This window comes from Micromys minutus (genome assembly GCF_963924665.1).
Source record: "Micromys minutus genome assembly, chromosome: 32".
In the NCBI taxonomy this organism is placed as follows: Eukaryota; Metazoa; Chordata; class Mammalia; order Rodentia; family Muridae; genus Micromys; species Micromys minutus.
The window spans coordinates 359,744-381,570 of record NC_137967.1 but is presented as its reverse complement, the minus strand read 5'-3'; the positions used below and the strand labels follow the sequence as shown (position 1 = coordinate 381,570).

At 37.4% G+C, this 21,827-nt stretch overlaps 1 protein-coding gene across 1 annotated transcript in view; it reads left to right on the top strand.

Annotated features, from left to right (window-relative positions):
* Positions 1-19,343, top strand: part of SLC17A6 (solute carrier family 17 member 6) — a gene marked incomplete at both ends in the record, with an annotated part of 38,058 nt that extends 18,715 nt beyond the window's left edge. The window contains 9 exon segments of the mRNA XM_080908764.1: positions 1,391-1,505; positions 2,551-2,638; positions 3,209-3,295; positions 8,993-9,135; positions 11,736-11,885; positions 16,035-16,167; positions 17,502-17,612; positions 18,003-18,130; positions 19,008-19,343. Of these exon segments, the coding sequence (XP_080764890.1) occupies positions 1,391-1,505; positions 2,551-2,638; positions 3,209-3,295; positions 8,993-9,135; positions 11,736-11,885; positions 16,035-16,167; positions 17,502-17,612; positions 18,003-18,130; positions 19,008-19,343 (1,291 nt within the window).
* Positions 19,344-21,827: the final 2,484 nt, after the last annotated feature.

Genomic DNA, 21,827 nt, shown 5'->3' with positions numbered 1-21,827 from the left:
GCCCAACAAATAGTTATCTCTGATTTCACTGTGAGGCTGATTTGTCCCCTAAGTAATATTTGGTAATTTCTGCAGCCATTTTCTGTTGAGGTTGAGAGAGAGAATGCCATTAATAGCTGTTGGGTCAAGTTCAAGAATGGAACTGAACAGCATTTCAAGCCAGCACTCTACAACTGAGGATTATCCCTACAAAATATCAGTGGTTCAGAAACCAAAACACAAAGCTAATGAAATGTGTAAAACTTCACCCCCTTTCATCTAATTTAATGACAGCACCATCTAAAACTCTTTCTAACAGAAAGAAGACCATGAAGGAAGTTCCATTCCTAGAAAGTAAATTTAATCCAAATTGCCCCCACAATAACTACAAGAAGACACATGTGTTGGACAAAGCAGGTAGCATAGTTTATCCCCCCTTGAATCTTAGCACATCATATCATCTCTGACTCAAACTGGAACATGCCTATTCAGCAGCCATGTCAGAGCAAAGAGGTGACACAGTGTCTATATGAGGTGGGTCAAACTATCTCTAGTGGGAAGAAAAAAGAGGCAGATGTGGTTGCTGACTTTTCAAGAAAATTATCTGTCCCAATATTTGACTGACATGAAGGAAGCTGCTCTTTTTCAAATCTTCATGAACTTATTTATTAAATGGTAGTAGCAGGTTAATAATCATTATGTGCCCTTCAGAAATGCAAGTTGTTAGCTGTGATGTTTAATACGTCTCTGGAAAAGCTGAAACTCCTATGATGCACCCAATCCCAACAGAACCGAAAAGTCAAAGTATGACTTAGTAGCACTTTGGGTTGAATCTTTGGGAGTGATCTGTTCCTAAACTGTACTTCTCTGCAAGGGATTGGTTTTGGCATTTCCACTGAGGATATGTTTTTATTTATTAGTATAAAAATTATGAAAGCTTTCAAATTATTAAATTAAATAAGATTTTTTACTTGCAAAAAAGAAATATTTAACATGTTTCTTTCAATTCTTTCTTCTTTCTTAAGTTTTTGTGTATATATGATCCTGTGGATATACTTCAGACTAAATCTGTCTACGTCTGTATCCTACAATAATGGGCAAAAAGGGAATAAACATTGGTACACTCAGTAAGGAAAACCTCTTCTGTAAGGTCTATCTCTGGGATGTCTGGAGCATTAAAATGTGATTGCTTTTGGCCCACTCTTTTGTCTCTTGCACCTCAAATAATGTATAACTTTTAGGTAATTCAAAAATTCATTTATTACAGTTAGATGATCCATATAGGAATTATTTTAATCTTTTAGAAGAAAATATCTACTTTTAAAATGTTTTTTAACCACTTAAATTGACCTGAGGAGCTTTGAGTGGTCTAAGACACACTGAGTCACATCTTTTCATCTCTGTCTTCCAGGGTCTTTGGGGCTGCGATACTGCTCACCTCAACCCTGAACATGCTGATCCCATCTGCAGCCAGAGTGCATTATGGATGTGTGATCTTTGTTAGGATATTGCAAGGACTTGTGGAGGTAGGAACTAGAGAGTGGTATCACTTGAAGTTGGGTGCAACTGAAAACTGCATGCTTACTTTTGTCTTTATGGATAAATAGATATTAACTGTACTGTATAATGTTAAAATAAGAAATGAAACATTGGGAAATGTGATCAATCTACTTGGTCTTCAAACTCAGGGCTCCATGCATGCATGCTAGACAATCAAGTGCTCCCATACCAGTGAGCTACATCCCTTGGACTTAGATGTATTTTTTAAAAATTTCATCTTTAAATTATTTTTCATTTATATATAGGTGTGCATTTATGCATGTGTGTACAGGTACCAAAAGAGGCCAAAGGCATTGACTCCCCTGGATCTGGAGTCATAAACAAATTGTGTGAAGAGAACCAAACTTGGTTTCAGCTTAACTGCTAAGCCATCTCTCCATCCCTCTTGAGAGGTTTATTCTAAGTCTCTGTTTTCCTTTAACACACTAACATGTTTATTATATTTTTAGCCATGTGGTTATACAATTGGATCTTGATGCAGTATCCAGAAGACTGAAGGAAAGCCATTTAAAACCTGAGTTTGACCTATGAACAGGTTTTTCTCTACATGGAGTGTGACAGAAATGGACAAATAATGTAGATATAAAAACACTAAAAGGATTCTTCTTTCTTCCAAAATGGAAAACAATATGATAGAATCAAAATTATAGAAAAGGACAGTTATTTTTAATGCCAGCTTCTAAATGGCTGAACTCCTATCTAGAGTCCTTGTATTTAGGGAATCACTCAATGCAATGCCTTACAAAAGGTGTCCAAATTTCACAATATTTAGACTTGCAGGTGAACTGATTATCAGACAGTCTTATCTTTTGCTTTAATAAGAAGAAAATTAGGATGAAAGGAAACCCTGATGGATGGGATCATCTGAAGAGACTCTATGTAGAGCTTTTCAAATGGGATTCCATGTGTTTAGTAAGAGCCATTAACTTAGAATCAGGCTCAGTGGAGGGGATGTACTAACTTCTTAGTGGCTCTGCATCCTAAATGCCCATGTCTGTTTTCCCACCACAGGGCGTCACCTACCCAGCCTGTCACGGGATATGGAGCAAGTGGGCCCCTCCTTTGGAGAGGAGTAGGTTGGCTACCACCTCCTTTTGTGGTGAGCATTGTGTGTTGTGCTGGAATAATGGTTAGGAAAGACATGAGTAATAACTTAAAGTTTGATAAATGCATTTATAAAGTATCTGGTTTTAAACCACTGCTTTAATTTTCATTAGTATCTTTAAACCAGCCTTTATGTTTTGTATTATTTGGGGAGTTGAATCATTCTCAAATATGTTAACTTATGGTTTTATCTTTGTTTGTTTGTTTTGTTTTATGTTTGGACTGTTGTGAACTTCTGTGTGTGTTCTGAGAACAGAACATATGTCCTTTGAAAGAGCAGTAAATGTTCTTACCCATCTTTTCAGCCTACACCCTTCCTACAGTTCTTTAAATCTCTGCTATGTCCTGATGCCTAGGTTTGATTCTCTGTACGGTCCTGTGTTTTTATGTAAGGATGTAGGGTGAACATATGTTTGATGGAGTGGTGTGTGTGTGTGTGTGTGTGTGTGTGTGTGTGTGTGTGTGTGTAGCTGTTGTATGTGTTCGTGTGAGCCAATCCTACAGTATCTAAGGGAAAACCCACTGTTGCTCTCACTAACTTTCCTCCTTCATTCCTTCCTCCCAGGTTCCTATGCTGGAGCAGTCATTGCAATGCCCCTAGCTGGTATCCTTGTGCAGTACACTGGATGGTCTTCAGTATTTTATGTGTATGGTATGTCACATTTATTTACAATAGAGTTATACATAGGCTATGATAAATATAAACACATACAACACACAATTATTTCCTTACGTTCTCATCTTCAAAAGAAAAAAAACTTGCTCTTGCTCCTTTTGTTCTCTTGCCCTCTTGTTCTTGCTCTTACCCCCTTGTCCCTCCTCTCCCCATTCCCTTTCCCCCAACTCTCTCCAGGTGCTCATGGCCAGCATCTACTCTATTCCTCTTCTCTCTCTTCTTTCTTCTCTCTCTCTCTCTCTCTCTCTCTCTCTCTCTCTCTCTCTCTCTCTCTCTGCCCCTACTATCTTCGAAACTTCCCTCCCCATGCCCAAAACAAACTCTATTCTATTTATATAAAAATCCTCTATATTATGAAATTTCTATTCCTTCATTGCTATTTGCTGCCTTAAAAAACAATGGTGTTGCTTATGGAGATTTTGCAATACTATATTAAGTGACAGGCTTCTGCCAGGAAAATAAGGAACTCCTGATTAAATGCTGCTGGGGATTAGAAAGCTAGCCCCAACCCACCTCACTTTTCTGCTATTGCTTCCTGGCCATTTTCCTGATTCTACTTTCTCAAATTGAATGGGTATGGGTGGCAGGAGAATGGTTATCCTGCTAATCCATCCATCTGTTTTGATATAGTATCAATGATTACCAGTCACAGAAGCAGAAATTAAAATTCACCAAAATCTCACATTGAAATAAAGATGACATCCTACTATAAATATGCTATCTAATAAGAAGCTGAATGCTTTCCAGATTGCTCTGGAGGTTTCCGTTTTAAGGTGTCTATTATCATCTCTGGATGTGGGCACAAACATCTGGAGGATTAGATTAAGCACATGGTGCTGTAGAGCAGTGTCTGGCTGCCTCTGAGTTTGGCCACATTCATTTGTTCTTACTTTGAAATATTCTTAAAATGACAAGTGCACCTTCCTAGAGAATTCTTACAAATATTGCTTTATAACAATGGTTCTATGGGTTGTGAAGAGCCCATCAACAGATTTTTGGATTGGTTAATGCTCTACACTGTAAGCCATATATGTTTTTGCATGTTTCTGCCTCTGCCTCAGTCTCTGTCTCTGTCTCTCCCTTGCCATTTCCCCCTCCCCCTCCCTCACCCTCTTCCTCTCCTTCTGAGAATGAAACTCAGATTTAATAGAAGGTGTCCTTACCTGTTGGGCCATCTCAGAGGATCTCTAGAGAGAATTCTAAAAATCAGATTTTAAGTCCTATTTTTCTGTTGTTCAGTTTTCACAAGAGTCTTTGATTCTACAGTTTGTACTTAGCATGGCTAGTTGCTACCATGATTTTGGTTTAATTTATTACTTACTTGAAGATTTGTTGGGACTCTTACCCTCATATACACATCTCAAACATTAATTGGCTCTAGAAAAAGAAAGGAAGGAAGAAAGGAAGAATGAAAGAAAGAGAGAGAGAAAAAAAAAAGGGCATGGAGTTGGGTGGGAAAGAAGGTAGAAATGATCTAGAAGGAGTTGGGAGAGTAGAAACTGAGCTCAGAAAATGTAAGAAAAAATTATTTTCAATAGAAATATATTTTTTAAAAAGGAATGATAATTTAAATAAATCATTATGTCTTCTTGAATCTCATTCAATATTTATCATTTACTATGAATCAAAGAATATACAGTAGATATTTGAAAAAATGCAAAGCATGCTTGTTTGTTGTTTGCAACAAAAATTGAATCTTAAATAGCATATTCAGTTTTTGCTTTAAAATTTAATGTGATGAAATTCGGACAGTAGAGTAAATGGAAGAAGGTAAAAGCTACAAAACACCAGGTGGGCACAGGGCCCAGCACATGGATTTAGTTCATGGTAGCGATGGACACAGTGGTACAGGATATGTTTGATGAGTTCAGCTAGGGAGCATGATGAACAGTTAGAGGTCTTTATTAAAACGAAACTTTCAGTTATCAGATGCTCAGACTGTACTCTTCACTGCTCTGTGTGATATAAACAACACCCTCCTTTATCTATTTTTTTTTTTGCCAAGAACTTTTAGATGAATTACTTTTCAACTTGTCCTTGTAATATATACTGAAACCCCAGCACTTAGGAAGCTAAGGCAGAGGACTCTGATTTAAAGATTATGAAAGGGCATATAACAGGGCCTTGCCTCAAAAAACAAAAAACCTTTTCCATTTTATAGTAGAGGGGTGGAGTGGCTATATTGCTCATTGAACCATATAATCAACAAATGATACAGGATTTATATACATGCATATATATGTGTGTGCTTGTGTGTGTGTGATTCACATAACATCTGGCCTCAAATTATATCTGCTTCCACGTTCAATAATTAAAAGGAAGGCAACATATCAGCATCTATGTATGGTGTTAAAAATGTTGTCTTAGAAAGTAAATAGACAAACATGAAGTATTAGTGAGCTCAGGAGCATTTAGAATGTTACCCAAGGGATGAAGTGAAGAGTCTAAAGAAAAATGCAAAGGACTGCTAGCAGTGGGGAAAACAGGATCAATCACTTGGAATTCCTCCTCCCGTCAGGCTTACAGATTTATAATGCACAGCAAGAATATGTGTTCACGGCGAGAATAATAAATAAAGATGAGGATTGGATGGAGAGAAGACAGTTTGTGGCTTAGGGATATAACTTCTGTCAGTCCCGAAGAATGAACAACAAAGTCTGAGCTAGGATACATAGTGTATAGTCACATCACATGAAGGTGCTTCCATGGTCATTGTAGAGGCCTTTCTTTGCTCATCGAATATGGTCATTTAGGCTAGCAAACTCTTCATTATTTTACTTCAAAACTATTTATGGTCTTTAAGAAGTGCCAGTAAGAAAGGGGAGCAGACATTTTCTTATCTCAGAAAGTTTTTTAATTTAATTTTTATTGGATATTCTCTGTACTTACATTTCAAATGTTATCCACCTTCCCCACACTCCCATTCCCCCTCCCCTTCTGCTTGCTTCCATGAAGGTGTTCCTTCTCCAAATCACCCTGTCTGCCTCAATGCCTTGGCATTCCCCCACACTGGAAAAATGCACTTTCACTGGACCAAAGGCTTCTTCTCCCAGTGATGCCAGACGATGCTGTCCTCTTCTACATATGCAACTGAAGCCAGGGGTCTCTCCAGATGTGCTCAGTGGTTGGTGTTTTAGTCTCTGAGAGCTTGTAAGGTTTAGTTGGTCATTAATTCTTTCAGCTCCTTCAGTCCTTTCTGTAGCTCTTTTATTGGGGTCCCCCTGCTTAGTCTGATGGATAGCTTGCAAGCATCCTTAACTGTATCAGTTTGACTCTGGCAGAGCCTCTGAGGAGGCATAAGCACTTCTTGGCATCAGCAATAAAGCTTGGGTTTGTTGGCTAAATATGGGGTGGATCCCCAGGTGAGGCAGTCTGTGAATGACTTTTGCTTTAATTCCTGCTCCTCTATCTGTCCTTGTATTTCCTCATGTGAGGGTTTTGTTCTCCCTTCTAAGAAGGACTGAGGCATCTACATTCTGGTCTTCTTTTTGAGCTTCGTAAGACCTATGAATTGCTTCTTGGGTATTCAGAGCTTTTGGGGGCTAGTATCCACTTATCAGTGACTGCATACCATGTGTGCTTTTTTGTGACTTTTACTGCACTCAGGATGATAGCTTTTAGTTCCATCCATTTGCCTAGAAATTTCATAAAGTCAGTGTTTCTAATAGCTGAGTAGTAAGTACTCCATTGTGTAAATGTACTGTAATTTCTGTATTCATTCCTCTGTTGAAGGACATCTGGGTTCTTTCAAGTTCTGGCTATTATAAATAAGGCTGCTATGAACATGGTGGAGCATGTGTCCTTGTTATATGTTGGAGTGACTTTTGGGTATATGCCCAGAAGTAGAATAGCTGGATCTTCAGGTAGTACTATGTCCAACTTTCTGAGGAACCGCCAGACTGATTCCCAGAGTGGTTCTACTAGTTTGTAATCCCACCAACTATGGAGGAGTGTTCCTCTTTCTTCACATCCTGGACAGCATCTGCTGTCACCTGAGCTTTTGATCTTAGTCATTTTGATTGGTGTGAGGTGGGAATCTCAGAGTTGTTTTGATTTACATTTCCCTGATGACTAGGGATGTTGAGCATTTCTTTGGCGCTTCTCAGCCATTCAGTATTCCTCAGTTGAGAAGTCTCTATGAAGCTCTGTTCCCTTTTTTAATGGGATTATTTGATTGTCTAGTCTAACTTCTTGAGTTCTTTGTATATATTGGGTACTAGCCCTCTATCAGATGTAGGATTGGTAAAGATCTTTTCCCAATCTGTTGGTTGCCAGTGTCCTTGACCTTACAGAAGTTTTGCAATTTTATGAGGTCCCATTTGTCCATTCTTTATCTTTGAGAATAAGCCCTTGGTGTTCTGTTCAGGAAAATTTCCCCTGTGCCTATGTGTTCTAAGCTTTTCCCTACTTTCTCTTCTAATAGTTTCAGTGTACCTGGTTTTATGTGGAGGTCTTTGATCCACTTGCAATTGAACTTCATACAAGGAGATAAAAATGGATCGATTTGCATTCTTCTGCATGCTGACTGCCAGTTGAACCAACACCATTTGTTGAACATCCTGTCCTTTTTCCATTGAAGGTTTTTAGCTCCTTTGTGAAATATCAAGTAACCATAGGTGTGTGGGTTCATTTCTGGGTCTTCAGTTCTGTTCCACTGATCTACCTGCCTGTCTCTGTACCAATATCATGCTGTTTTTAATCATAATTGATCTGTAATACAGCTTGAGGTTAGGAATGGTGATTCCCCCAGAAGTTCTTTTATTGTTGATAGTAGCTCTTGCTATCTTAGGTTTTTTGTTATTCCAAATGAATTTGCAAATTTCTCTTTTTAACTCTATGAAGAATTGAGTTGGAAGTTTGACAAACCATTTCCAGTCAGCACTGCAGTTCCTGGGCCCAGAGGGTTCCTGGAGGTCTCTCCTCAGATAGTCAGTGGGGAAAAAGTGGGGCTCACCCATGGTCTCAGGTGGGAGAGTGCTTCTGAGGCTCTTTTCGGTGTTCAACAGTCTGTGGGCAGGCCCTGAGTCTTGATAGCAGTCTCTCAGGAAATTTAAACCACTTTAAAAAAAATAAGATTATGTATTCATTATATATAAGCACACTGTTGCTGTCTTCAGACACACCAGAAGAGGGCATCATATTTCATTACAGATGGCTGTGAGCCACCATGTGGTTTCTGGGATTTGAACTCAGGACCTCTGAAAGAACAGTCGGTGCTCTTAACCTCTGAGCCATCTCTTCAGCCCTTAAACCACTTTTAAATATTGAAAGTCAGCAAATAAACACATTCATCCCTCATTCCATGGAATCTTCCAAACACGAGAATATGGTCTTGTTAAATATTCTTCTGTTGTATGGCATTGTGTCTGGTCTGGAATAGATCAGGAATGGAATATGAAATGTGTGACTAAATTTCCAAATGATATCATTCAGTAGCAGCTTGTAAGTTTCTGTATATCAGTGCTGTTCAATCAGATTCAAAGATGTGAACCATAGCACCAGTCTTTGAGAAATCTGATTTTCAGAGGCTGATGACAGGAAGCAGTGGGTAAAGTCAGCTACCCACACCACACCAAATGGTTGTCATTGAGATTATTATGTGTTTTTAACATTTAGCTTTTAACTGTATTTCTAATTACTGTCTTTGACCTCCTTGTTAATATTTTCTTGCAGGAAGCTTTGGCATGGTCTGGTACATGTTCTGGCTTCTTGTGTCTTATGAGAGCCCTGCAAAGCATCCTACCATTACTGATGAAGAACGTAGGTACATAGAAGAAAGCATTGGAGAGAGCGCAAATCTGTTAGGTGCAATGGAAGTAAGCAGTTCATTATGGTGTCTATACTTATTTTTATTGTTCACTTTACCTTCCTGAACCCATTGTGTTACAGGTGGGCATTAGTCTGTTTCTCAGCCCCCTCTCCCTCTCCTTTCCTCACCCTCCCTCCTTCAATCCATTATCCCTAGCCTCTATCAAGAATAATTACTACCTTCTTTTCAAAGAAAAAATAGTTGGATTACCAGTGGTTGTCAACCTTTAGGTTGTGGCCCCTTTGGCAAACCTCTATCTCCAAAAATATTTACATTATGGTTCATAATAGTAGCAAAATACAGTCATGAAGTAGCAGAAAAAGTAATTTTATAATTGAGGGTATCACTAAAAATGAGGAACTGTATTAAAGGGTCACAGCATTAGGAAGGTTGAGCGCCACTGAGCACTGGGGTAGAGGAACAGTATGATCTCTGGCTTTTCACTTCCTATCTCATTGTCTTTTAAAAGCACTGAGTCTCTCTTCTTACAAGATTTTATGTATTCCGGTCACTTCAAAGTAAATTTAAAAATAAGATCAAATGAAAGTAGAGCTTGTCTTTCAAGTTTTTTTGGGCATTTTTTGGACCAAATTTTCTGCATACAACAAAGCAGGCAGCATAGTCTCAAATTGTTTTCTCTGAACACCACTAACACAATCAACACGGGTTCTCTGACATCAGCTGAATTGTATCAAAAAATACGTGGCAAGGGAGTTCCCACAGAGGACACCAAAAATACCCCAGAGAAAGAACTAAAAAGGGAAGAAGAGTATGGAATGCCAGGAAAACCAGCCCAATGTGCTTCTTACAGGAGCCAAGAGCAATACAAGTTCAGGTGCACAAGATAATGTAATATATTTTTGACCACAGCAAGGGGATCAACACACAGAAATTATGGGAAGGTTTGGTGAATGTATCTCATGGATGAGGTCAATTTCTTTAAAATTCTTCATATATATATATATATGAAGGAATCATAAATGAACAAGTTGCTGTCAAATTCACATCCACATTTCCTGAAACACCTTAATGAACAGGACACTGTCAGAATGTCTAGCATATGCTTGTAATTCCTAGTGATTTTTAAGGCATATAGTAAGATAGTTGGGGGCTGGATTGATGACTCAGTAGTTAAGAAAGAACACCAGCTCTTCTTCCAGAGAACAAAAGTTCGATTCCCAGCACCCACGTGGCAGCTCATAACCATCTGTAACTCCAGTCCGAAAGGATCTGATGCCTTTGTCTGGCATCTATGGGCACCTGGTATACATATGGTACACATACATACACTGAAGCAAAATATGCATACATACAAGATAAAACAAATAAATGTGTTAAACAGTTACAGTTTTCTCTTTCTGTTAAGGAAGTGCTTTACCATACAAAGAATATAGTTCCCAGAAAAGATAATTCTGACATGAGCAAAGCAATATTCTCCCAGCAAGAAAGAAGCTATTGCCTCTTAACATTTCAGTTATACACCTTTCCCACACAAAGGTATCCTAGTGCATGCACTCCTGTTTTGGGGCATTTTTATTGGGAAGTATTTTCATCATTTATGACATATAGGATTAAAGAGAAAAATCTCTGTTCCTTGGAGCTCTCCCGTCATGCTCTCACAATGCAAGTATTTATCAAAAGTTACACTGTTTATTATGTTATTGCTATGTGTTTTTCCTTTTATGGTATTGCTTTTTTTCTGATCACCACCACATGATTTCCTACTATTCTACATTGAAAGTGATTTTTGAGGCTCTGAGTACAGACAGCTTCATAGCAACAATCATGGGACTCAACACTCATGAGTTACTAAATCTATGTTGAGAAGTTCTGCTTCCTGTTTGGATCATTTTATCATACCATGGACACTGTAAAACACTGAGTTTATTTTAGAAGATTATCTCTTTGGCAGGTTTATTTTGGTTTTCAAGACAAGGTGATTAAGAAAGTATTTGTGACTATGAGAAATAGTTTGGGGTCTAAAATATTAAGTGTAGGAAGTTTACATTGTAAAGATGTTATAATCAGAGCAATTTTTCTCTAGGCACTTTTTGGTTTTATTTTGAAAAGACACAAATGGAAATAGCTGGTAATGATGCCCTAGGCTTTACTCAGCACCTAGGGACTATTTCAGAAACTTATACCTCAGTGTCATAAAATATATTGATTTTTCACTAACTGTCAGAATTCAGAGATAGATGATAGCTTAGCTTTTTTCAGAGAGGTATTTTGATTTTCTTTTTCTTGTCTAAGTACATTGAACTGTCAACATTTTAGATAACAAAAACCTACTCACTTGGCAGTATTTTGCTGGGTATCAGGGGAAGTTGCTTTAAACTTTTAAAACATTAGAACTCATGGTTTTGGAATGTATTTTCTATGTACATGAATTTGCATATTTTTAAAAAACTAGACTAAATCAGAGAAATAGATTGCTATTTTGTTTCTTCTTTTAATGATTATTCACACACCTAAGGTTAACTGGGATGCTGTAGCTACTAATTAATTATCCCATATTAGTGTTCTATCCTATGAACCTAAAAACAAAGAGCACCAATTTAAATCAGAAAATACTGAAACAGAGGAACTCTCATTTGGGGCTTTCAGAAATTCAAGACGCCATGGAGGAAGTTTTTCACATCCATGCCCGTCTATGCGATAATTGTTGCAAACTTCTGCAGGAGTTGGACTTTTTATTTACTGCTCATCAGTCAACCAGCTTATTTTGAGGAGGTTTTTGGATTTGAAATCAGCAAGGTATGTACAAACACATTCTTATTAAAATATTAGATAATATTTATACTTAAGTAAATATTCCTTTCTTTAGCCAAAAGTTTGTGTTCTAACCTTCACAATTTACTGCCAGGAAGTAAGTGAGTGAGAGAGAGAGAGAGAGAGAGAGAGAGAGAGAGAGAGAGAGAGAGAGAGAGAGAGAGAGAGAGAGAGAGTCTCCATCCTATTCTGGGGAGCCTGGCAAAACAAATCTTGTCTCTGCCTTCATATAGCTTCCATCTCAATGGGTCTGAATATCAATGCAATGTTTTCTTTATAAACAAATCTAACAGCCTTGAGTTCAAGGCAAGCTAACTGCTAACAAGAAAGGTGACTCATCCTAATGGAACTGTGTTTATTAACCTCCTCTCCTTACGTGTTCTCAGAGATCTGTTCAATTGAAAGATACACTTAGCAAATCCAAAGTCTGAATATGTCCTTGCACTTTGTTCATTTAATTTACTCTAACAAGCATTTGCTGAGTCTATTATAGGACATGTTGTGTTATTCAATAATAAAACATGGTTTCTTTCCCTCAAATATTTGCAGCTTTGTAGAAGCAGACAGAACTTGTGTGTTACCAATTCATAGGCACAAGGTATGAGAGGCATATGTTTATAGACACAAAAATAAAAACATTTCTAGATTTTCTATAAAGATAACCCAACTTTAATTACTCCTTTTGTATAGGGATATGGAATTCTGGAAGTATTTTTTTTCATACTCATAAATAATTTCACCTGATAGACCAGATGGATAATTATTATTTCTGTTGGCTGATGGTAAAACAGAATTGAGGTTAATTATTGAAATCATCCAATGCTATACTAACTATATGATTATAACATGGATAATCCAATTCTGTTTCAATTCCCATTAGTGTCATACATCAGGTGACCTGTTCATCTTAATAGATCAGTGTTGAGTGCCAGCTCTGAGCTTTCTACTGAGTCTCAAATCTATTCATCTTTGCTGGCAATGGTCTTTCCAGTTCTCCTTGTGTTGTTATGTAAGTCCAGCTGGGCTTGAGCTGTTCGTATTGTGTCTCTACTTGAAAGGCTATCTGAGAGCTAGGCTAGGGAAAGCCTGTCAGTTGCTGGCCTAAGAGCTCTTTTGAAGCAGCTGTTTCTAAGGAAACAGTTTCTCTCTCACTGAGAAGAATGGCTGCTGTAGACTAGCCTCTTCTTCCTGGAGCCAATCAAACATTACAGGGCAGCCTGGAGACCTCTGAGAGTATCACACCTCTCAACAAAGACTGTTGGAGGTGTGAGTCCATTTTCATAATCTAGGACAAATGTGACACAAAAAGGCTATTAATAAAGCCAGGACTCATTGGGGCAGGAAGAGGTGACAACTGATGATAATGAAGTGATCTTCCTGGGCTTGTGTCTCCAATTAACTGAAAATATTAAATGAAATCAGGGGTAGTTTGCAAAAACTAAATGAACTTACACATGGGTAGATTAATTTGCTTGCTATTTTAAAGTGAAAATTGCGGATACATCCTACGTACAGCACTGACTAAAGATTTTTATTAAGCTGATCAAAATTGTTTCAAATTCTCTAATTTACCTGAAAAAAACTTGGAGGAAGGAGGGTATGGTAGAAAATCCAGGTGTGTCTAAATTGTGTGGCTTTGAACCTAAGCTTTAAAATGAAGCATTGACTTACAACTTGGGGTTGATTTTTGAATAATTATCACCCTTAATTTTCTTATCTATGGGGAAGAACTGTAATACTATCATTTAGAAATTAGGCAGATACTATACAAATAAAATTCTTACATAGAAGGTGGCTTTCCAAAACCTCATTAAGCTAGATAGCTAGATACCATATAGATAGAACAACACAGGGAGCACCTTAAACTATTCCAAGTGAGATTATGTACTTAAGACAAAGTGAATTTGTGTGCACATGACCACAGACAGACAGACAGACACACACACACACACACACACACACACACACACACACAGTTTTCAAAATGTCATTTAGATAGAGTTGTCATCCAACTGAGACTAGAGCAACACAAGAAGAGAACCTAGTGTCAGAGAACCTGGGTTTAGTAAAAAGAATAGGTTATAGATTCTTAATAGCCAGTTCACCCTCTGAAAACTTTAAAACAATGAGCCAACTAAAGATGGTCCTAAAGAGGATGGGTCAGTCAGATAATGTGTACACTAATTATTCATAATAAGTTACCAGAGCTGAGAAAAAGTACACAGGGACAATTTTCAGAAAATTTTGCCTAAGAAAATAGGAGATTCCATACTTCCAAGTGCTGAAGCAGAGACCAAAATGTACCTGTTAGCATGGTCTGGCTGATAGATAGTTCCTGGCATTGCTGTTCCTGACTCTGATGAAAAAGTATGAATAACCTTGTTTATCTTTATTCTTTGCTGACACAAAGTGAGAAAGAAATTCATTCAAATGAATAGTAAGTGACTGAGGCTTCCCTGGGTAAGACTTTTTCAGATGTAAAACACTTTATGTGGACACAGGAAATGTCACTCTCAAGCAGGGAGTATGCATTTGTAGAATGAAATGATGGCATGGGACTCTGAGAAAAACTTTGCATGTGTGTTTCAGGACATGCTCTCCTCAGTATTTTCCAGATTTGCTCGGAATTTTGATGGATATTTACCATGACCAAGTTGTTATTCTCAAACCACTAATACTTGGCATGCACTCAATTTGCCTCATATTTCTATTTATGCCATACGTACTGAATATCCACTTGTAAGCAAACAAATACACTCTTCCTTCTTAGGTGGCAGCATAGTTTTTAAGCACACATGCTAACAGTTCATCTTTGAGTGTAGATAGAAATGTTTAAAAACCCACCTTTTACAATTTCAATTTTCCTCATTCAATAAAATCACAGCAAATTTACTTCAAGTAGAAGATAGAAATCAACAGTTGAAACATTTAGTCTTAGAACACTTCTCTCAGTCATGACCACGACCCCCCATTGTGAGTGTTAATCACATGCTATGTGCCACTGTAAAATAAAATCAGAATACACAACTCATAGCTTAAAAAATCAAGCCGAAAGTCTCCTCTCTCTCTCTCTCTCTCTCTCTCTCCTCTCTCTCTCTCTCTCTGTCTCTGTCTCTCTCTGTCTCTCTGTCTCTCTCTCTCTCTCTCTCTCTCTCTCTCTCTCACACACACACACACACACACACACACACACAAACACACAAATCAGTCTTTTCCTTGCCAAAAGGTATGCTTCAAAATATGCTCAAGTGAGAAATAGCCCATTTAAAATTTGTTTTTATATACTACTTCCAATTCCAATACTTAGAGAACTACCTCTTGTTCATAATTAATTCTTAAAAATATATATCGTATAGGCATGCTAGATTTAAGATGGTCCTACCTAATTTCTATGAAATCAGTTTAGAGTATGGCCATGTGACTACATTTGGTGGCAAATGACGCAAACTGAAGAACTAGTGAGCAACTCACATAGCATAACTGAAACCTATACTATAAAATTTAGAAGAGGTGTCTTAAATGTAAATATGTAGTCTTTCACCCTCTCAAGAAAATAGAAGTTTAAAAAAAAAATCTGAAAAAAAGTACTGACCAAAAAAATGTATAATTTTAAGCAAAGAATGTTTAAAATCTGTACATTTTTCCTTGTTTTGTAAAATAAAGTTGTTAAAAAAATTAGATATTAAAAAAAAAAAGAAAATAGAAGTTCAAATGCACCCCTTTGAAGGGCAAAGGCGGTTTTCTCAAAGATCTTCCCTTCCCTCCCCCACAAACGATCTTCTTCTCACTCATGATAAATTTATGCAAACACACTTAAAAATGTGAATTAAAAAAATCAATGTGACTCACTGAGAAGATTTAGGAGGGTAGATTCCAAACTTAGAACTAACTGAATCATAATGTAGCAATAAAAAAAACCTTTCTTCTGTAATAATAAAAAAGAACCAAAGTAAATTTACTTAGCTTTCATGATTTGTTCTGTAGACATTCCTGCTTGTTCTAGGAGAGATAGTGTGAACTTGGAGACAGTGTTTTGCCATAGGAGTAGATGAAGACAAACACAGAAATCAAGGGTCATTCAATTGCTCGAATCCTTTATTCTCCACTACTTTTTTTCTCTCTGGCTTTTGTCAGGTTGGCATGTTGTCTGCAGTCCCACACCTTGTCATGACAATCATTGTGCCTATTGGAGGGCAAATTGCAGATTTTCTAAGGAGCAAGCAAATTCTTTCAACAACTACAGTGCGAAAGATAATGAATTGTGGAGGTAAGTGCATGTGGACTGGTAAGCATATGTTGCTGTTTTGGGGTCCTGTGATCTACATACACAAATATGGTTTTCTATGTGTGTCAGACTACTTCATGCCAGTTAGGTATCCACCTTCATAGTTCAGTTCAAATAATTTTTCCATAGCCAAGTTTTTCAAAACTCATTATAAGGCTCTACTTAACAATATCATTTGTATATATTGTAACTAAGTCTCTAACCACTAAAACTTTAGGTTAATTTGGATTTGAAAGTACATAATGGATGCTCCAATAATCTGTGGCATAAATTATTAACAGTATGTCTCTCTGAGGTAGACTGTCCAAATTGATATGATTTTAATAATTGTTAGCATTTTTGTTTCACTTTAAAAAGTTATAGCAATATAACTATATTTTTTACTTTTGAATTTAGTCTGACTTAGGCTTGTACGGGTTTTATGCATATTGACACAGTGACTGAGTTCATATGTGCAGCTGCCTTTCTGTGTCTAGAAGAAACTGACTCCTTGTAGTCATTCACTGCCATCTCTTATAATCTTTCTGTGATCTCTTCCACAATGATCCTTGAGCATTTGAAGAGGGATGTCTCTCTCTCTCTCTCTCTCTCTCTCTCTCTCTCTCTCTCTCTCTCTCTCTCTCTCTCTCTCTCTGTGTGTGTGTGTGTGTGTGTGTGTGTGTGTGTACAGTATACCTGTTTTGTTTAGTGCTGAGAGAATTCTGCAGTCTATTTCCTGTACCTTGACCCATTTTGGGTCTCTATGTTTATCAACATTTACTGTAAGTAGAATCTTCTCTGCTTACAGAGAAGTTAATAAATGGGTTTATCGATAAGTCATTAGGAGTTGTTTTAATAGTATGTTGATTTAACAGAGTTAATAGTAGAACATTCTCCCATAAGGCCCATGACCCATCTAGTCTCAGGTTCTTGGCCCAATAATGGTTGTTAATCACATTACATTTATGGCCCTATTGCACTACAAGGGAGGCAGGCATCAAGTCCCACCCCAGCTAGGGAGATAGTGGCTACTGATAGTAGTGCCAATGGGAGAGGGAGAATCAGTTATTGAAGAGTATAACTCTTAATAAGTTGACCATGCTCCAGTGGAAGGCCACATACCTAATAGCATATGGGTGCCACACAAATTTGACATGATAGGTTAAAAAGACTGAAAGGACATGGGTGGGTAAGAAAGTGGAAGGGGCTTTGAAAAGATTGGGGGAGGAGATGAATATGATCAAAACGCATTGTAAGAAATTCTCAAAGAACTAATAAAGGATTTTTATAAAAGTTACAGAAATTTCTACAATACTCTCTTATGTTTGCCTTCAAAGGTTTTGGCATGGAAGCCACGCTACTTCTGGTTGTTGGCTACTCTCATACTAGAGGGGTGGCCATCTCCTTCTTGGTGCTTGCAGTGGGATTCAGTGGATTTGCTATCTCTGGTAAGGCATTTCTATTTTTGTCTTTCTATATTATGTCTTTATTTTTGCTAGTAATTGTCTATGTTCTGGACAACACTTAAAACATTTAGAAACATCATTTAGCTTTTTTACTGTTCACCTTTATCCACACTGACTGTTTCTTTGTTATACTTGGTCTATTTGTTTAAAGAATGTTTGCAGTGAGTCATGTTACATATTTGGAAAGAGAATGCACATCCTTTCCTTCTCATGATGTCCTTGAATGGAGTTATGAAACACTGACTGTTAAGCAAATACTATGAAGCATGTACGCAGTATCTCTAGGGAAGATGCAATCTAATGTTCTGTACCAGGTACTTGCTTCATAGAAGTTTGTGTTGCCTCGAGCCAAAGTTTCTGTGTATATTTCAGGCTTCAATGTAAACCACTTGGATATTGCTCCAAGATATGCCAGTATCTTAATGGGCATTTCAAATGGTGTTGGCACGCTGTCAGGGATGGTCTGCCCTATCATTGTTGGTGCAATGACGAAGAACAAGGTAGGAATGAGAGTGTTTCCATAGTCAATGATTCTCTCTTATAGCTGGGAAGTAGATTTTGTGTCCTCTTTGGAGTAGTGTTCCCTCATTTTTTAGGAAGGACAAATGAAGCTCAGAGGGACAAATCTCTATAGTAGCTCGGATATGATCCACCTCCCCAATCATTAAGCAAGCTGTTTCTCAGGCTTTTCCAATATCTACTCTTTATTTATTTAGACATGTTAATTAGCCAATCTAGGGCCTTATAGAAAATACAGGGTCTTTTTATGATGACCCTGTTGTGACAAGAATATCTCCTTCAAGCTCTGCAAACCTTTGCCCCTATGCTATAAACTGAACAAACAGCTTTCCCCAGCTTTATTTGTCAACTGCAATTCAGATTCCAAGGCAGTTTTATAAGGAAGGCTATTATTGTTAGATAGCTGTCCTTGTATGTATATATTGGGCTTCAAACTTGAGGCTTCACAGATGGAAATGAAAAAAATGAATGAGAAAGGCAAACCAATGGTGACCTAGCTGAGATGCTACATGTCTAGCTAGCATTTGGGTCCTAAGAAAAAAGAGTCAGGAGAATTCTCAGCTCAAGACCAGTTACATAGTGGATGCCTGCAATAAAAAAAGGAGGCAAACCTAGAGAATAATTAATAAATATAAAAGGGAATATTCTTAAACTCTGCAGAGGTGTATTTGAAATGTTATTTTCAAACACTTATTTTGAAATGTTAAATAATAAAGCAAATAGTGTTATTTTGAAGTGTTTTCATGACATGGATAATCCCAAAGACAGTGCTGTGAAAAGCACACTGGCAGAGGGCACTCGCAGGGTGGCTTTCCAGTTTGGTAATTTCCTCTCACAGCTTTGCCTTTCCCACTGCAGTCCCGTGAAGAATGGCAGTACGTCTTCCTCATTGCTGCACTCGTCCACTATGGTGGAGTCATATTTTATGCAATATTTGCCTCGGGAGAGAAACAACCTTGGGCAGACCCTGAGGAAACAAGCGAAGAAAAATGTGGCTTCATTCATGAAGATGAACTGGATGAAGAAACAGGGGATATCACTCAGAATTACATAAATTACGGTACCACCAAATCTTATGGTGCCACCTCACAGGATAATGGAGGCTGGCCTAATGGCTGGGATAAAAAAGAAGAATTTGTGCAAGAAGGTGCACAAGATGCATACACCTATAAGGACCGAGATGATTATTCATAACGAAGCTTGTTGCTGGATTCATTTGTAGTGTTTGTGATTAAATTAATTGTGATTGCACAAAATAATTTTAAAAATGTGGTGTAAACATGTAAACATATCAACCAAGCAAGTCTTGCTGTTAAAAAAAAAAGATATGAATTAAAAACAGACCATGAGATTCCCATCAAGTGCAATCGATGGCAACTGTCACGTTCTGCCATTTCCATTCAGGCCATTCATCCTTTCGTTTGTGATTTAAAGGTTTCCTGTAGAAATAAATAGGTATTTGTTGGACACATCACCATGTTAGGGAGCACAACTACAACAGTGGGAACATGTCATCCTACAGAAGTTAGGAAGCCAAAGCTACTGGATTATGCAAACTGCACTTATTTACTTATTACACTGGACTGCAAAATATCCCAGGGAAATCCTGTCTAGAAACATAGTTGAACTGGAATGATGACTAGATCGGGTGTTGGCTATAATCATTATGTGTATATCATGGAGTGGCTATATATTTTAATTGAAGAACTATATTGTGTAGCTAGCAAACTGTTCTGAATTATTACTAGGAATGCACAGTGTGTGACATTTTGTGATCTTCCAAAAGCTTATTTTGCAGTGTTTTGTGAAATGCTTGGGCACAAACACTTATTTTTATGAACAAGAGCTTGGAAAGGGAGGAGTATGCACCATACTCTCCTCTTCACTACCTGACAGTATCAAACCCTTCACATTTCAATAAAATACAACTTTCATGTAACATATCACATAACTTTTTTTGCAAAATAATAAAAAGAAATAGACTTCAATGTATTTTTTATTACAACTTTGTACTGGTTGTAACTTACATTAGGAAAAATGATTAATATATGTATAATCATAAAGAATCTAATAAAAATTTACTATGACGATATAGCCCTTAAAATGCAATATTAACAGCAAAATAAATAGAAAATTTAGATAATCTTCCTTGATAACTAGAGACTATATAAAACTCATGCCACAAAGCTATATATAATATGAAAAGATAAACAATAGAGATTCTATATGTAGACAATTTTATTACCTAATGTCCCATTTAAGAGATATTTGTCTTGAGTATATAGTACAAAATATATTAAAATTATATCTACATCCCTGTATATCTTATACATATCCACTCACACAAACATAACAAATACTTTTCACACAGAACCAAGAACAAGCATACACCTAATGTTGGGTTTGGGGAATGTAATTTCTACTTTCATAGAGTCATAGAATTTTAGATGGGAAAAAAGGCATTTTGCTTGTCATTTCTTAATATAATTAATTCAACAGGAACTGCAACATTTGTGTACCAAGCAATAAGTGCAAAGCATAAAACCTCCTGTTTGTACATTATCCCCATGTTGCTTGTGGTAGCAGTGATTTCTTTCTTTTAAAATAAGTTAACATTGGGCTCTTTATAACATTTTGCGCTGAAGAGAATGCATATCCCAATTTAACGTAAAGTGTCACCTGGTGTGTTTACCTGTCTCTTTGGGGCATTTGATCTGTGCAGTGTCCCGTGCTCTTGACTGGAGGCCCTGCTACTGCAAATATAAAATGTGAAGTTTGTTTCTAAATGCAAACCACTCCTGACTTTAAGAAACTAAAGTCCCTTTCTGCTTTGTGTCTCAAAGTACTATCATGTGACTATAACCTTTGCTGTGCTGAGTAAGACTATGTGAACTGTCATTTTGTTGCTGCAAAGCAAGTGTTAATAAAATGTTCTATTTACCCTTTTGTAAAATCAGTACCTTAATTTCGGTGTGGTTTGGCTTGTAGTTTTAGCATTAGGAAGCTTACGGATGTTCTAATGGTGCCAAATATAGGCGCAATACAGTAACAGACTTGCTAATTAGTGCCTTGGGATTTAATACTCTTCTTTAGATTGGAGACCTGATTCTGTAGAGAGAGTCTAAGCTCAGAAATGAGACTGTGGGTCAAACTCTATCTTTTAATAACTGTGTCATCCCAACTCCTGCTAAATTTAAAGCAAAGTTTGGAAATAAACCTCAACTTGTCAGTTCAACACTGACTCCTCATTTTCATTTCACTTTCAGTGACTGTCCCCAACGTTATGCAAACCCACAGTGGCTCTCTAAAGCAGGTATTCATATATTCCCAGTTTAGAAAGAATAAAAAAGAGAAGCTTGGAATGTCTAGTTTTGCAAAAATAAAATGCATGTATTAGGCAAACTATTTAGCAGTGAGCAAGACATCTGACAGTGTGTATATCACCTCAAATGCAGCCAGAACTCAAAGCCTATATTTTACAGAAGTGAAAACAGAAGCCTCTGCTATGATTCATAATTTACATAGAATCTAGTTGGGGTCAGGTGGGAGTAGGGGAGCTGGAGAGATGGTTCAGTGCCTAAGAATACATCATGCTTTGCAAAAGAACCAGAGTGCTGTTCTACGCACTTGTGTTGGGTGGTTCACAATCTCCTGCAATTCAAGCTCCATCCAGGGGAT